The sequence below is a fragment of the Podarcis erhardii genome, assembly GCF_964252035.2.
Source record: "Podarcis erhardii genome assembly, chromosome: 6".
Taxonomy (NCBI): Eukaryota; Metazoa; Chordata; class Lepidosauria; order Squamata; family Lacertidae; genus Podarcis; species Podarcis erhardii.
The window spans coordinates 76,825,120-76,842,370 of NC_138510.1; the positions used below are offsets into that span (position 1 = coordinate 76,825,120).

The following is a 17,251-nucleotide window of genomic DNA, read 5'->3' on the forward strand; positions in this document are numbered from 1 at the left end:
ATAGAGAGCTGAAGGACACTGTTGGCATTTTATGGCATATACAATGTTAGACGATGAGCAATTAAATAGTCCCGAGATGGTATGTGTGATGTTGTTGGGGCCAGTAATGGTGTTGTCCGGGTGTATGTGGCAGCAAAGTTGGCATCTGGGTTTATTGCAGGCTCTGGTGCCAGTGTCCGTGTTAGGTCTGGTTGTAGTATTATTGTGGGTTAGGAGTTGTTTAAGACTGGGTGGCTGTCTGTAGGCAATGAAAGGTCTTCCTCCCAGAGCTTGAGAAAGAGAACTGTCATTGTCCAGGAGAGGTTGCAGATCTCTGATGATGCGTTGTACTGCTTTTTCCTGTAAGACCTATTGCAGTCGTTAAGAGTCGTCAACAGGCTCATCACAGCTATCTGCCAATCACCCATTCCCACCACCCTTCTGAGTAATACCCCTCCCCATCTTCTCACTATATAGAAGGGTCTGGAAACTTCTGTTTCAGTGTATCTGAAGAAGTGTGCATGCACACGAAAGCTCATACCAAGAACTGACTTAGTTGGTCTTTAAGGTGCTACTGGAAGGAATTTGTTTTGTTTAGAGTTTGTTCAGATACAGATGACACAGCAAGCTGTGGTTAATGAAAAGCAAAAGTTTCCAACCTCCTAATGGCTGAACCAGAGGAGGAGTGAGGCACAAGCCCAAGGCTTATCTAGGATCATCCTCATCCTATTAAATCAGAAGTGAGAAACATGTGGCCCACCAAATGCTGTTGAACTCCCAACCCCCTGCAACCCCAGCCTGAATGGCTGATGGTCAGCGAGGATCAATGTCACCTGGGGACAACAGAATACACACACTCCATCATGTCTCCACAAACTGTTTACTAAATTAAAATACCGTTACATTTTCAAATAATTAACTGTTATCTGCAATTAATTTTGTATATTAAATCAATTGGCCTTTGCTTTCTAGTAGGTGAGGTAAGGACCACTTAGGGAAGCAAAAGTATTCCCTTCTCAGGTCACTACCCAATGCACGCTGCACAGGTAGCAACATAATGAACTCCGAGCCAAGTCAGACACTCAGCGGTAGTTTTCTAGACCCTGTTTTTCAGGAATATCCAGTGGGGAAAAGAACAGTACCCCTCCCATCACTTCAGGCAAGATTAAAACAAATGCAAATATTTTGAGCTAGGTAGCATGGATTATAGGTTTAGCTCTATTGAAGTAAATCAGTACCCCCACCTTCTCCGATGTGGTGCTTTTCATGTTTTCAACAACTCCCGTAATATCTGACCACTGGCCATAATGGCTAGGGTGGATGGTAATCGGAATCTAACAACATATGGAGGGCACTAAGTTGGTTCCCATTTATTGCAAGCTTTCTCCACCCCCCCCCGCCCCATAAAGATTATTATCTATTATATTGCAAGCTTTCAAAATTGTGAGTTAAGACAGAAACTTACCGTATTTTATTTATGAAAAGGTGCTTTAAAAAAAAAACAACTGGGGGCTTTTTGTTGTTGTTGTTGTTAAGAAATGGCATTTGTAAAATTTGTGAGGGAAGTCCTTAGAAAAGAACTTTCAATTAAAAAAATTAAGGTACTACTAGATTCTCCCCTTCTCTTGGCTGCTTTAAAAAGCAATTGAGAATTGTTTTTCCATGGAATTTTGCAAACTCTACAGATTACTAACAAAAGAATTTTTTCATGAGCAAATCCTCTCAATTACTACATATGCAGCATTTTCTTCTATAGACAGTGCCACTCAGCTTGTCTGTTATGGAAAGCTCTTTCAGCACATTCTATTTCTAGTTTTTCTCAGTCAGATCCATAGGCATTTGGCAATGAAACAGCTGAACTGATCTCACTTGATGCCAGCTTCCAAAAGGCTATTAGTAAGTGCGTACTAGAATCATTATCCCAAGGAGTTTCTTCCATTTCCCCCACTCCAAAACCATGGCCTCCAAAGGGTATTAATTTAATCCTGAGTTGGGAAACAACTTCTACCTTGTTTCATAAGATCCTCTGGATGCTATGATTCCATCCCTGGTCTTTGGACCACCTCAATGGGCACCTCCATGTGGGTGGCACTGTGGTCTAAACCACAGAGCCTAGGGCTTGCCGATCAGAAGGTTGGCGGTTTGAATCCCCGTGATGGGGTGAGCTCCCATTGCTCGGTCCCTGCTCCTGCCAACCTAGCAGTTCAAAAGCATGTCAAAGTGCATGTAGATAAATAGGTACTGCTCCGGTGGGAAGGTAAACGGCGTTTCCGTGCGCTGCTCTGGTTCGCCAGAAGCGGCTTAGTCATGCTGGCCACATGACCTGAAAGCTGTACACCGGCTCCCTTGGCCAGTAAAGCAAGATGAGTGCCGAACCCCAGAGTCGTCAGCGACTGGACCTAATGCTCAGGGGTCCCTTTACCTTTACCTTTCCTCTAAGTACTGCAAGGTGGCATACATAGCTCAACATCTTTTTATCCTGCGACATAGGTTAGAGTGAAATAATGACAGGCCCAAGTCATTCAGCAAGCTTCATGGCTGAATCAGGATTTGAATTCTGGATTCCAAAGTCTTAGTTGAGGGGTAGGGAATCTTTTTCAGCCATTCCCTTTTGGGTAAGGCTTCTGAGCAGCACATGGCAGGCAGGGCCAGAAGCAAAAGCAGGCTGAGCAATAGATGCGAAAGGTATCTTTGTATGTTGAGCTAGTTTCCAAACACATTCAGACACTTTTCTTTGTTCTCCATCCAAGGAAGCAGGAGGCATTTTCAGACTTCAATGGTATGTTCCTGGAATACAAAAACACTCAAAGAGTACTAGGACAGGGTATGGCCTGAGGAGAGTCTCCAGACCTCATCCCTATCCTAGTTATGCAATATAACCACTTTACCCAACAGTAGTGAGCCAGCTATAAATCACACTGAGCAAGTTGGATTCTTTGTTAGAAAAAACAGGATCTGCAACTCATCTCCAAAAGGTCTTGTCCCCATGAAGTGGTTGCTGAGACTGAAGGTCCCTGTCTCCCCACAGCTACCCAAGTCCCTTCTTCTCCAGGGTTTCCCCCAAGCACTCTGAGACTGTGCCTATGTAAAGCTAACTTATCCTCCGCACTCTCCATGCCTCTTGTGGTTCTGGGAGACCAGCGAGCAGGGGAGCTTGTCGCAGCTGGAGGGGGAGACACCCATAACTCTTCACCAGCCTGACTCATCTCTGCCTCTTGGCCCCCCTCCTCCTACTCTCCTGCTCCAGCCTCTGCCTCTGATTCTGAACTTCTCTCTGCCACCGACTCTCCCAGCTCACTAATCCCTGTTTCCTCTTCAGTGGTCCTTCATAGGAAAAAGGTTCTCCACCTGATTTAATGCACTCTAGGCAGGGCTGGACTTAGGTTTGATGAGGCCCTAAGCTACTGAAGGTAATGGAGCCCTTTATATGTCCAGCTGTCCTTTGTCAACAACAAATTGTCACTTGAATTGAATATATCCTATATGGTAATTTGTGGACCTAATAGATATCTAAAGTCAGTTGCCACTGTTGCTGTATGTAGGTTTTATTTTATTTGTTTTTTATCTTATATTTTAGAAATGTACATCCAGGTTTTTTCCTTTAAATTTTTGGGGGGGCCCCAAGAGAGTGGGGCCCTAAGCTATAGCTTGTTTAGCTTATACGTAAATCCAGCACTGACTCTAGGAGAGCTTTTCCTCCAATCTGGATGCTACAGCTAAAATGAACTTAATATATAAAGTTTTGCTTTCTTTTGAAAAGTTCCATAATGCAAAAATGTGGTTTCTTTTGCCATGAAAAAGTACTTCAAAGGCAACTTCCTGCTGCTGCTTTGGCAGTGTATGATTTTTGTCAGATGGTGACAAGGGAGAGTTTCAGGTTCAAACCAAATTTTTAGGGCCCTTGCCCAAAACAAATTAATATACAAAAAATAGTCTTGAGAGTCCGCATTAAGGTGAAAAGGTAATTTCTGGAGCCATGACCAGATTAACTATATGCTTTGGTTTCATCAAGGTACAGCACACTGACATAATTATTAATAAGTACAGCTTGCATTCTGCAACATGATACCTCCTGGCTTTTGTAATACCATGACTGAAAATCACATCACATGTCACCTGGCCGGTTTTCAGACTTGCATACCTGGCAGGCAATAGAGCTTCTTCTCCCACAATCTGAAGGCCTATACTCACTACTTAGAAAGGTGAGCAATATGGAAACATAAATTCCTGAAAACAGCTGTGATCACCTGATATCACAAAAACAGTGAATTTTGTGGCATCTTAAGAGACTCTGCAGCCCAATGTTTACATTTACATGGAGTAAGATCCCCTGTACTGTAGTACTTTGTTCCCTTTACTCCCTTCCTGCATAGTATGTTTAGGACTGAAGCTTTATTGTGGCATGAAATTTGGGAGACAAGAGCTTACAGTGGTGCCCCCCAAAACGAACGCCTCGCAAGACGGAAAACCCGCTAGACGAAAGGGTTTTCCGTTTTGGAGGCGCTTCGCAAAACGAATTTCCCTATGGGCTTGCTTCGCAAGATGAAAATGTCTTGCGAGTTCCTGCGGGGTTTTTTCCCTCCCCCCCCCCTTTTCCTAAGCCCTAAGCCGCTTATCAGCTGATCCGCTAAAAGCTGCCAAACCGCTAATAGCGCTAATCCGCTAAGCTGTCAATGGGCTTGCTTCGCAAGACGAAAAAACTGCTATACGAAGAGACTCGCGGAACGGATTAATTTTGTCTTGCGAGGCACCACTGTATTAATTCACCAGATGCATGAAACCAACTCTAGGGAAAGAAACTCCTAAGGCGGAAGATCATGTTGCAATAAGGCTGTTGTCTTTGGACAGAAGCAGGATGTGAAATTATTGTTATTCAAGGTGAACAAGGCTATAGCAAAAAATTTAGGGATGTAGGACAGCAAAGGGGCACAGGTTAAACTTTAACCAGGTCTGTGAGACAGTAAAGACGTGTATTGATAGGCAGCAGTGCTTGTCAATTGTGGGGAACCTATGATGAACCACACTCCCATCATTCCCAATAATTTGCCATGTTGGCTGGAGCTGATGGGAGTTGGAGTCCAACAGTGGTTAGAGTGTCAGACTAGGACCAGGAGGACCACAGTTCAAATCCCCACTTGGCCATGAAGCTCACTGGGTGGCCTTGGGCCAGTCATTGCCTCTCAGCCTCACAGGATTTTTTGTGAGGATTAAATGAGGAGGAAGAGAACCATGCACAGCATCTTGAGAGCCTTGGAGGGAAAAAAGTAGGACAAAAAGTGAGAAAGAGGTGAGACAGAAAATAAAATAAATAAACAGCTGGAGGGCCACAGGTTCTCTAGTCCTCCTTACTGAATTTCCTTCCAAAAAGGTAAGAATATATTTTGCTGAACTCAGAACTTCCTCTCCAGATTTAAGGATTTAGGAACAAGTTTTAAAACCAGTGCTTTTTTCCTTTAAAAATGTTTAGGGGTACTCTCATTTTGACTCAAGAAAACCACCATTTTAAGGTGCTACTGGAAGGATTTTTTTTTCTTTTATTTTGTTTTCACCATTTTATAGTTACAGGTAGGTAGCCGTGTTGGTCTGCTGTAGTTGAAACGAAATAAAATAAAATAAAATAAATTCTTAAAAATTCCTTCCAGTAGCACCTTAGAGACCAACTAAGTTAGTTATTGATATGAGCTTTCATGTGCATGAAGAAGTGTGCATACACACAAAAGCTCATACCAATAACTAACTTAGATGGTCTCTAAGGTGCTACTGGAAGGAATTTTAAAATTTAATTTTATTTATTTTATTTTGTTTCCACCATTTTATAGTTAAAATCGGGACAAAAGAATAAAGATTCACAAAAAGTTTAAGTGTATGCGTCCCCCTAGGAAAAAAAGCAGTGATTAAAACACATACTATCAGCATAACTATAGACAGTACAATTCTCACCCTACACATTCCTAAACATTCCCGTTTCGAAAATGGAAAAGCTTGCTAGTTCCAGGAAACGTTCCCCTTTTGAAATAAACACCATCTGCATCTACCTACAGGCGCTGCCTGGGGAAAAAAAAACCCAAAAGAAAACAGGCGATGGGTGGCAAGGCGACGATTAAATATTTTTGAGCTGCTTCGGCTCCCGTAGTCCGCCGCCCTAGCTAGTGTCTTCCCCATGGAATCCTCCTGGGCGACTCTGGGCATCGCAGCTTTCCTTTTGCTCTTGCCGTTTCTCTTCGCCGCGCGGTTCTTCCGAACGAGGCGAGCGCACGTCCCGCGTAATGCTGCCGTCAGCCTCCTGGTGGTGGCCGGTTCTGGTAAGAAAAAGACGGCGGAGTTTTCCCGCTCCGCGCTTTGTATAGCAAAGCGTGGCCTAGTTCACCCGGACTACAATACCCAGCAAGCACAGCGGCAAGCTTTCCCCCTCACAGCGTCCTTTGGCGCGAGGCATCCTGGGATCTGTAGTTCATACAGCGGGTAGAGGTTTGCATGGATCTGAGGTTCATTTGGTTCCGGGGAACCACCGTGTGGAGCCTCGAATCAATTTATAAGTCGACCAGCTAAAATGACTAGTTTTAGCTGAGGGGGATGCAAAGCCGGAAAGCATCTTACAGAACCGTTCTCGTGCATTGCGGCTATATTATTATTATTATTATTATTATTATTATTATTATTATTAATTCCGCATTTTCCCCAGACAGAGACTCAAGGCAGCTTGCAGCGGAAATAAACATTAAAAACAACAACCAAGCATTATAATATAATATAATTTACTAAGAACATACAGATAATTACCGTGAAAACAGCAAGGCCCCAGCCCTTTAATTCAAAACACACTATCCCCAAAAATCTGTTGGGATAAAGAAGGTCTTCAGCTGCTGGAGGAAGGATAGAGGGAGCTAGTCTAGCTTCTCTAGGCAAGGAGTTCCAAAGTTGTCCTGGAGCAGGCACAAAGAAGGCCTTATACCACACCGCAACCAAGCATGCCTGTGAGAGTGGCAGGAGTGAGAGAAAGGCCTCCCCGGAGTATCTCAGAACTCGGGCAGGTTTGTAGGAGGGAATGCAATCTCAGTTACGTAGGACCTAAGCCATATAGGACTTTGCAAGTCATAACCAGCACATTGAACAGTGCACAGAAACAGACCATTAGCCAGCTTAGCTGTTGTAACACGGAAGTTGTATGCGGCATTTCTAATGTGCAGCATTTGTGACAGCTGCATGTTTATGAATGCAGATGTCCCACCACCTTGAAGTCCTTTGCCCTGTAGCGTAAGCCTCATGGCGGATGGCTGGCACCAAGCTGCATTTGATGCACGGGTGAACACTTGCAGGCGAAGCGCAGGCTCATCTCAGTCAATACGATAATAATATCTGCTCTGAAATAGGGATGTTTCTTTATGTCCCGTGGAGCTGTCATAATATGCTTTTAAAGTATGTGCTGTTCCTTATATAAAGAGTAGGTGCTACAGAGATGGTCCAAAGCACATAGTTGCCCATGACAGAAAATTAAAATGCTAATTAATTTACAAATCGAAATGTCACGTGAGATGACCACATCAGGAAGCAGCTTTTTATTTTAAAAAACCACTTTCAGGTTTGTTTGTGGGTTTTGAAAACAAAAAAAAAGCAGTGTATATATTTTATGAAATAAATGAATGAATTGTGAGTGTGCAGCAGCAAGGTGTGAGAGGATAGCTTTTGGGAAGGGCCACAGCTTGATGGTAGAGCATCTGCTTTACATGAAGAAGGTCCTAGATCAGCAGTCCACTGTTCCTCAAACCTTGTGGGGGGCCAGACTATATTTTGAAAAAAATTAATGAGCAAATTCCTATGCCCCACAAATAACCCAGAGATGCATTTTAAATAAAAGGACACATTCTACTCATGTAAAAACATGCTGATTCCTGGACCATCCGCAGGCCGGATTTAGAAGGCGATTGGGCTGGATCCGGCCCCCGGGCCTTAGTTTGCCTACCCATGTCCTAGGTTCTATCCCTGGAATCTCCAGGTAGGGCTGGTAGAGACCCAGTCTAAAATCCTGGAGTCTGGCTGCCAGTAAGTGTATGAGGCAGCTTCTTATTTGTGTATACCATAGAGTTTGCCCTGTGCTCCCCAAATTAGCCTGGTGTGGAGGATACTGTGGAACAGCCAACTGAATGGCTTCTGTGGGGGAGGTGTCACCTTGTCCATCATCTCACGCAGCAAAATCTCATGGGCCAAGCCTACACCAAGGTGGGTGAACTCATGGCATGGCTTACTCTGTGCCAGAGGATGAAGGGGCCGTGTGACTATAGAGTCTTGAGTTTAAAGGATGTAAATTGGGTAGCCAGACCCATGCACAGCGGTTCATCTAATTGCTATATATAGGTGAATATTTTCCCACTTGCGTCTCCTGCTGTCGTAGGGCTTTGATGAGAAAGCTGCACCTTGCTGAAGTTCTCCCTTCAAGATAACTACGAATAGCATGAGAACCCTGTTTCATTTATCTATTCATGGAATATTTATTTATTTATTGCTTTTACACCCACCTTTTTCTCATAAAGAGCTCAAGACAGCATACAAGGGTTCTCCTCAGTTAATCCCCACAACAACCCTGTGAGGTAGGTTAGGCTGAGAGGCATTGACTGGCCCTAGGTCACCCAGGCTGAGTGAGGATTTGAACCCTGGTCTCCCAGGTCCTAGTCTGACACCTAACCACCAACACCCAGCGCTGGCTCTGTGGAGGGAGTCAGCATAGCAGCAGGGTAAGCTATTGGTTAGTCTCAATAGTGCCGCGCAGTATGACTATACTATTAAATGCAGCAGCCTCTGGGTAAAGGGTATTTCTCAATGTTCTACACGCAGAAGGTCCCACATTTAATCCTCAGTGTCCTCCAGACACAACCGGGAGAGACCTTTCTGAAACCCTCCAAGAGCAGCTGTCAATCAGCATAGATAATGCTGAGTGGGATCGATCATAAGAGCATAAGGAAAGCCCTGCTGGACCACACGAAAGTCTCATTTAGTACCAAGCCTGTACTCACAGTGGCCATAACCACATGGCTATGAAAGCCCAGATGTTGGACATGAGTGCAAGAGGACTCTCCCCACTCTGAACTAATGTTCAGAGGCAAAACACCTCTGATACTGGAGAAAGTACACAGCCATCATAACTAGTAGGCATGGACAGCCTCTTCCTTCATTAATTTGTCCAACTCCCTTTAAAGGTGTCCAAGATTCTCTGATTTGGTATGAAGGAGCTTCTTAGGTTCCTAATATATTCCCAATAATTGGTTCCCTTCTAAAACAAACAGCAGCATCACATTAGTAGAATGCTTCTTGCAAATATAGACAAAGAATGTAAATTTGCCACAGGAAACCCAGTCAGTTGGGTGGGGTACAAATAATAAAATTAGTAGTAGTAGTAGTAGTAGTAGGAAAACGAAGTTTGCAAACTTCAAAACAATTTTCTAGTATGTTGTATACCATATTTTTCGCCCCATAGGATGCACCGGCCCATAGGACGCACCTAGTTTTTTTGGGGGGGGGGGGAATAAAGAAGAAAAAAATATTTCCCCCCCCCCCAGGTGCAGGGCTGGGGAAGCCCAAGCTTCCCCCGACCCCAGCCCCCAGAACAGGCTGCTATCAGCAAGCCGTGGGAGAGCTGCACGAAGTCGCGTAGCTCTCCCATGGCTAGCGTAGAGCTGCGCAAAGCCCGCAGCCTGGGGCATGCTGAGCTCAGCGCGCCCCAAGCTTCTGGGTGCCGGCAAGCTCTCCGCTAGCTGTGGGAGAGCTGCGCAACTTCGCGCAGCTCTCCCACGGCTAGCAGAGGGCTTCCTGAAGCCTGGAGAGTGAGAGGGGTCAGTGCGAAACCCTGCATTCGCCCCATAGGACGCACACACATTTCCCCTTCATTTTTGGAGGGGAAAAAGTGCGTCCTATAGGGCGAAAAATACGGTATATGATTTTTCTTTTAGGAAGGCCCAAGCCCACTGGCCATGTAAGCGTAACTTTTAACAAAACAGAAATGAACTAGAGTTGGAGTACATACATATGGAAAACATTTGGCAGTTCAGACATTAGTTGACTGAGAAGGGGAAATGTGAAATGTCTGAAATGAAAAGCATTGTGCTTTGATATGACATGAAAGTTATCTCTATGGGGTTTGATCTATACTGGCTCAGTCATCAACACACATCAGTCTCCAGTTGATGCTGCAGTCATCAGAGTCTTGCAGTTCGCTGATCTCTCACAAGCCACCTTCACTTTTGTGTTTTTCAGGCGGGCACACTACAGAAATCTTGAGGTTACTTAGTAGCCTGTCCCAGACATACTCTCCTAGACATTATGTTTTGGCTGATTCAGACAAAATGAGTGAAGAAAAAATCCGTTCTTTTGAACAACAAAGAGCTGAAACCACCTCCAATTCCTTGGTAAGTTGTGGCATCTTTATTTTTTCATGCATAATTTTTATTGGTTTACATTAATCAAAATACAAAACAAACTGTAATATTCCACTTAATGTTTCACAAATTATTTTTAAGAGTGACTTCCTTCAACCTTTCCACAAATCATCCATACTAATGAAAACAAATAATTCCGCATTTCTTGTTTTGTAATGTCATTAATCATTCTAGTTCACCTGTTTTTCTTTAGACAGTACCCTTTGCTTCTTACAGAGCACCTTTAAAACCCACTAACGTTATCTGTCCATCGCTTAAGTTTTCCAGATATTTCGTAAAACTTTCCCAATCTTTTGCAAACCTCTGGTCTTTTATATATCTAATTTTCCCTGTCATCTTATCCATCTCCACATAGTCTAGTAATTTTGATCTCCAATCCTCAATTGTCGGCAGACCCTCTAATTTCCAATTTTTAGCCAATAGAACCCTTGCTGCCGTTGTTGCATATTGAAACAGCTTATAGTCTTTCCTTTTTATCTCCCTTCCTACCAATCCCAGCAGAAATGCCTCAGGTTTTTTAACGAAAGTATAACTTAAGATTTTCTTTATTTCATTATACACACTCTCCCAAAACCCTTTGACTTTTTGGCATTCCCACCACATATGGTAGAAGGTCCCCTCTCTCTCCTTGCACTTCCAACATTTGTTACAGGATCCGTACATTCTGGCTAACTTGACAGGTGTCATATACCAACGATAGAACATTTTCATTAAATTTTCCTTAAGTGTCACACAAGCCGTAAACTTAAGATGTTGTTTCCATAGTTTTTCCCATTCTTCAAAGTAGATGTTGCGGCCAAAATCTCTAGCCCAGTGAGTCATTACCGACTTGACTTCCTCATCAATTAGGTTCCAGTCTAATAACTGATTGTACATTTTAGACAAAGTTTTTATATTATTTTTCAAGATCTCGATTTGGAATCTGGAGTTTTTATCAGCATATCCTTTATCTTTAAAATCTTTTCTAAACATATCGTTTGTCTGAAAGTAGTGCAACCAATCGTAGACTTGGTCCTTAACCTGCTCGTATGGTCTCATTTTCCACTTTCCTTCCTCCTTCATTAACAGTTGTTCATATGTGGCCCAGTTGGCCCTCATATTGGTCTTTTTAACAGACATAACTTCTAGTGGTGACAGCCAGTGGGGTGTTCTGGGTTCTAGCACGTCTTTATACCTTTCCCATACCTCAATCAGTGGGCCCCTGAATATGTGGTTTCCAAATTCCTTATGCGTTCTCCTCCGCCCATGCCAGTTGTGGCATCTTTATTGATAACTGTTTGTTTATATTTCACGTGCCGAAATGGTGACTTAAATCGCATATCAACATGATTTTCATTGGGCTCCATATCTGTAGCTCCAAGCACTTTGCTTCTCAATTTATCCTGCTGAATTGCCTCTTTATGCTTTTATCTTTATTGAATCTTACTCACAAACCCAAAAGTTAGCCAAGGGTGAATGTGGCTTTCACTCAGGCCAAAAAAAGATTAGCCACCCCTGCTTTTAAGATAAGCCCTCGCTGAAACCAGCAAGGCATTTCCAAATAAGCATGTATAGAATTGGGGATTATAATCAATTACTGTTTGTTCTCATTAATAATAATAATAATTCTGTACACAAGGGAGAAATGTGCACACAGTCAGAGGTTTCTTTTTAAAATGTCTGCTTGAAAAGACAAGTTGCTTTTCATTTTTCAGTTTGTACGTTTCCCAGAAAAAAGGGCTTGCCTATCTTCAGGATGTGGCAGAAAGTTTAAAGAGACCTCCAGCCTTTCTTTCTCTTTCCATTGACAATTTAGGAGCCGCCTGAAAATGCATGAGGGATCATTGGTCATCAATGGACTGCAGGTTTAAGAACCAGTGGTAAAAGTGATCTAAGCGTATGAGCTCTGTTTCCCTGTACCTGAGAAGGATTTCATATCAATAAGGGTCTTCTGTCCATTGAGTAGAGTGAAAAATGTGGCACATCTGCCAATGCCATTTGCACAAGCACATCTGCCTGCAGTTCCACTACAATGCAGCTTCAGCATCAGACAAGGCCATGCTTTGTGCTGGCATAGCTGCTGGTAGCCGCATCCTAAACCCTTGGTGTGCTTGCCTAACAAGCCCTAGTAGGCTCGGGATGTTTGTTGTTGTTTAGTCGTTTGGTCATGTCCGACTCTTCGTGACCCATGGACCAGAGCACGCCAGTCACTCCTGTCTTCCACTGCCTCCTGCAGTTTGGTCAAACTCATGCTGGTAGCTTCGAGAACACTGTCCAACCATCGCATCCTCTGTCGTCCCCTTCTCCTTGTGCCCTCCATCTTTCCCAGCATCAGGGTCTTTTCCAGGGAGTCTTCTCTTCTCATGAGGTGGCCAAAGTATTGGAGCCTCAGCTTCAGGATCTGTCCTTCCAGTGAGCACTCAGGGCTGATTTCCTTAAGAATGGAGAGGTTTGATCTTCTTGCAGTCTCCTCCAGCACTATAATTCAAAAGCATCAATTCTTCGGCGATCAGCCTTCTTTATGGTCCAGCTCTCACTTCCATACATCACTACTGGGAAAACCATGGCTTTAACTATACGGACCTTTGTTGGCAAGGCGATGTCTCTGCTTTTTAAGATGCTCGGGATGTTACATGCCCTTTCCTAGTTCTGTATGTGACTTCAGCACATGTATGAAACATGGTCAAGCTTTTCCTCACTACAGCTTAGCCAGCAACTCTGTTATAATCAGTTCAGCATGGGAAATAGCCAATTCCCAGCACATCTTGCACAATGAAGACAAACTGCGGGCGGGGGAAGGGCAGGGAAAACAACACAAAGAAATATTTCTCTTTAATCTCTTGCTACATGCAATTATTAACAAAAGTACCAGAAAGAAAGGTGGCATCTGATAGGATCTTTTATAAATGCATGTCAACATACATCTGTTTCCTTTTAAGTATCTTAACAAGTTCTGTGTAACCCAAACTCAGGAAAACGAAAACTTTGTTTCAGTTGGACCTGCTTCTGAAGCTTTTAAATTTTGTTATTGTTAACATGCTTCTATGCCGTGTTTTGTTTTATTTTGGGTTGAGGTTTCAGGGTTGGGCTTATCTCCACTAAAGTGTCTTTTACTTTGTAACATTTATTACAATATGAGATTGGTTTTTTTGCAGGGGGGGGGTGTTGTCATCTGATCGAGTACCTATCAAGTTCTAAGGGTTACGACTCGGCTGAGAACTCAAGTCGTTGAACCACATCACTGTTCTGTCTCAGATCTCTGAGGCGGAATTTTTGTTCCTACTCGGAGGGCATACATTTCTTTCTCTTTCTTTCTTTCTTTCTTTCTTTCTTTCTTTCTTTCTTTCTTTCTTTCTTTTTCGTTTGAGTGCTTGTACTCTCCTCCGTGAAACTGGAAGAAGGAATTTAGCCCCCATCCCTGTAGAACAAGCAATATTATCAGGGGAAAAGATGAAATGGAATAAAAAGTAGATTTCAAAATGTTGTTCATCTGAATTTATATAAGGTCTGCCACTTGATTAAAGAAATCATAGTGGTTATACATATCTGCCCTGGTAGCTCAGTTGGTAGAGCAGAAGACTCTCGATCTCAGGGCCGTGGGATTAAGTTCCACATTGGGCAAAAGATTCTTGCATTGCAGGGGGTTGGGCTAGATGACCCTTGTGGTCCCTGCTGTGAGGTTTATGGTGCACTTCTGTGCACATCTACACTGAAGTTAAGTCCCATTGAGTTCAGTGGGTTTTGTTCCCAGGGAAGCAGGTACAGGACTGCACCACCAACCAGTTAAGGATGCAATCCTATTACACTCATGTGGGAGTAAGTCTCATTGAACTCAATAGGACTTTCATCTGAGTAGACATATATAGGCTTGCCCTGTAAGACTGCAACCCTACACACGTGTGGTGTAGTGGTTAAGAGCAGTGGACTCGTAATCTGGTGAACCGGATTCGCCTCTCTGCTCCTCCACATACAATTGATGGGTGGCCTTGGGCTAGTCACACTTCTCTGAAGTCTCTTAGCCTCACTCACCTCACAGAGTGTTTGTTGTGGGGGAGGAAGGGAAAGGAGGTTGTTAGCCGCTTTGAAATTCCTTAGGGTAGTGATAAAGTAGGATATCAAATCCAAACTCCTCTTCTTCTTCTTCTTCTTCTTCTTCATCTTATTATTATTATTAAGAATGAACTCCACGGAATACAGTGGGACTTCCTCAGTTTAGTTTCTTCAGTTTGATTTATACATTGCTTCACACAAGCAAAAAACAGTTCCAAAGCGATTTGCAAAAACAAGAACATACAAAATAGAAGCGTCCATAACCACTTAGCCTAACATGAGAATGAGCACCATAAAACAAACATACAAACAAACAAACAAACAAACAGCCAGACCATTAGTTCTGTCCATAGCCTGGGAGAATAGAAACATTCAGCCTGGTGCTGAAAAGCTGACAAAGTCTACTTAGAGGTTTTTAAGATTAAGCTACATAAAAATTCAGTTGAAATAAAGTTATTTATTTAAGTTGGCACCAGGAGAGGCTCTCTGAGGAATCCAAGAATACAGGAAAGCATTGGAGCATAGGCAAGCCTTGTTGCTTGAACAAGGCTTAAGTGGAACAAGATACCGACCTATACCCTTTCCAGGGGAATCCTGTAGTCGGCAGGAGTGGCAGGATCCCCAAGGCATGGATAAGGAATGGCAGGATCCCCAAGGCTGAGAAGCTGCCTCCTGAAGAGGTTCACAACGAGGAGGAGCTACACACAAATCCAGCCATTGCTGACACAAAGCTATAGAGCTGGTATTTTGTTCAGGGCAGGGAGTGGATCCTTGCATGTGGTCTGCTGCTTCTCTTAAGGAACTGTTGTGGGCAACAGATTAAAAAATTATATTTTAAAAAATGTAAAAATGAGCTAAAATAAACTCACTGGGGTAAATCGCACCACCACATCTCACCCACATAAAGCAGGTTGGGATGGCCTCCTTATGGCTGTGGGCTTCTCAGCATTTTTCTCACCAACGTCACTAAAAATTCCTGCTCGTGTTTTCTGTTTGGACAAGACATTCCAAAGATGAAGGATTCAACATTCTTAGCACATGCAAGATGAAAACAACAAAACAGCTTTGGGTGCGAATGAGCACTAGCAGCCAAGGCATCTTCCATTTTTTGATGACTTTTTAAAAAAAGGCAGTTTCTTTGAAGATGGAACCTACCTGTGAGGTAGCTTAGGCCACGAGGCAGTGACCGGCCCAAGGTCACCCTGAGAGCTTCATGGCCAAGTGGGGATTTGAACCCTGGCCTCCCAGGTCCTAGTCCAGCACCCTAACCAGTGTGCCACACTACCTTCTGCCAGATCAACTGGTGTGACAGCTGCAGCCATTCCTGGATCAAAATACCTTAGCTATAGTAGTCTAGGCATTAGTAACCCCCTGATTGGATTACGGCAGTGCACTCTATGTAGGACTCCCCTTAAGGTTGGTCCGGGAAGCTACAGGTAGTGCAGAATGCTACAGCCTGGCTGTTGGAGGAGGCGCCCTATCAACAGCAGTTTTGTTATTACTTTTTTCTGTGCCCTATGTTTTTCTTCATTTGGTATAGAAATTTTTAAGCCTGGACAAACTGGTTAATCTTAGCTGTGGTTAGCTGAAGCAAGCTGGCTCAGACCATAGTTTAGGCTGGCTTTTTTCAACCAACCGTAGAAAAGAGTAACTATAGGTTAGAGTTTGGTAGACACACTTGGTAGACAACTTAGGTTAGAGTTTGATAGACACACTAAGCAAAAGCTTCTAAAGTCTTCCTTGTTGGGTGTAAGGAGGAGTGTGCAAGCATGAGGGTTCCTGAGGCTCATTTCTGCAACACTAAATTATGGTTAGCATTACGTCTGAGCTGCAACTTCCGTTGCTGTTTCACCTTAGTAATCATTGTGAAGTCAAGCATAGCTTGGGGATTAGTTTTGTACTAACTTTGCCAAAAACGTGTATGAACCAGTGTCCTAACTTATGACACAAAGTGATGTGGAAATTGGGAGGATGCTTTGCAAGGTAAGATCAGAGCAGAACACTTTTAAAAGGAAGCTCAGAAGTAATAAATATTATTTTTTAAAAAAAAAATAAAAGGAAGCTCAGAAGATTTCAGTTCAACAGCATCTGTTGCTAGCAATTCATCTTACTGTCCACTAGGTGGAGCAATAAGCCAATTGTTGTTGTGCTGCCTAAGCTGCACATTTTGAGCACTGTTTGAAAAGTAAGGAGAGAGACATTTGCTTGCATTTTCCAAGTGATTTTATGCATCTGTGCTGCCATGTCCGGGTCTTGCACTCATATTCATCATGTGTTTAAAAGCATGTGCCGGATGCTGCTTGCAGGGGAGGGGTGAAAATCCTGTGAAAGGTCAGGGCATCTTTTGCAAATGGAGAACTCGCTCCTTTGGCACAGGGAAATAGGTTGCAATCTAGAGGCCACAAGCCCAACCCAAGAGCCCCATCTCTGGTATCTGTTCCCTTTTTTGTGAATGGGAGGTGTGCAGCAAGCAAAGATAGCAGCCGCCTTATGGAACTATGTGCAAACGGTCACGAGTCATCTGGTGTAAATCTGTCCATTTATTCCCTTGTTTTCCAAGTTCACCCTCCACCGCATTCCCAGAAGCCGGGAGGTCCGTCAGTTGTGGAGCTCCTCTGTGCTGACGACTCTGCGTTCCATGTTTTACTCTCTCCCTTTGACCTTCAGACTCAAGCCGGATTTGGTATGTAAAACAACTGTTGCAGACAAATAATGAAGAAATGCCTTGTCTGTTCCAAAAGGAAATAACTATTCAGAGATAACAAACCTCTAAATATGCATACAAATTTAGGACTGGTTCCTGCAGGGTTTACTTC

The 17,251-nt window shown here is 43.4% G+C and overlaps 1 protein-coding gene and 1 long non-coding RNA gene across 7 annotated transcripts in view; both read left to right on the forward strand.

Annotated features, from left to right (window-relative positions):
• Positions 1–17,251, forward strand: part of LOC309344064 — a 207,222-nt gene that overhangs the window by 164,122 nt on the left and 25,849 nt on the right. The gene's annotated exons all lie outside the window — the stretch shown is intronic.
• ALG14 (ALG14 UDP-N-acetylglucosaminyltransferase subunit) overlaps positions 1–17,251 on the forward strand; it is a 58,012-nt gene that overhangs the window by 2,080 nt on the left and 38,681 nt on the right. For 3 of the 6 annotated variants that reach the window (XM_081866188.1, XM_081866189.1, XM_081866187.1), the window contains exons 1-3: positions 6,125–6,281; positions 10,225–10,376; positions 16,996–17,118. In XM_081866188.1, the coding sequence (XP_081722314.1) occupies positions 6,140–6,281; positions 10,225–10,376; positions 16,996–17,118 (417 nt within the window). In that variant the 5' untranslated portion in view covers positions 6,125–6,139. Of the gene's footprint in view, positions 1–6,117; positions 6,282–10,224; positions 10,377–16,995; positions 17,119–17,251 lie in introns of those variants that run through there. The other 3 variants (XM_081866191.1, XM_081866190.1, XM_081866192.1) reach the window with 2 other exon arrangements.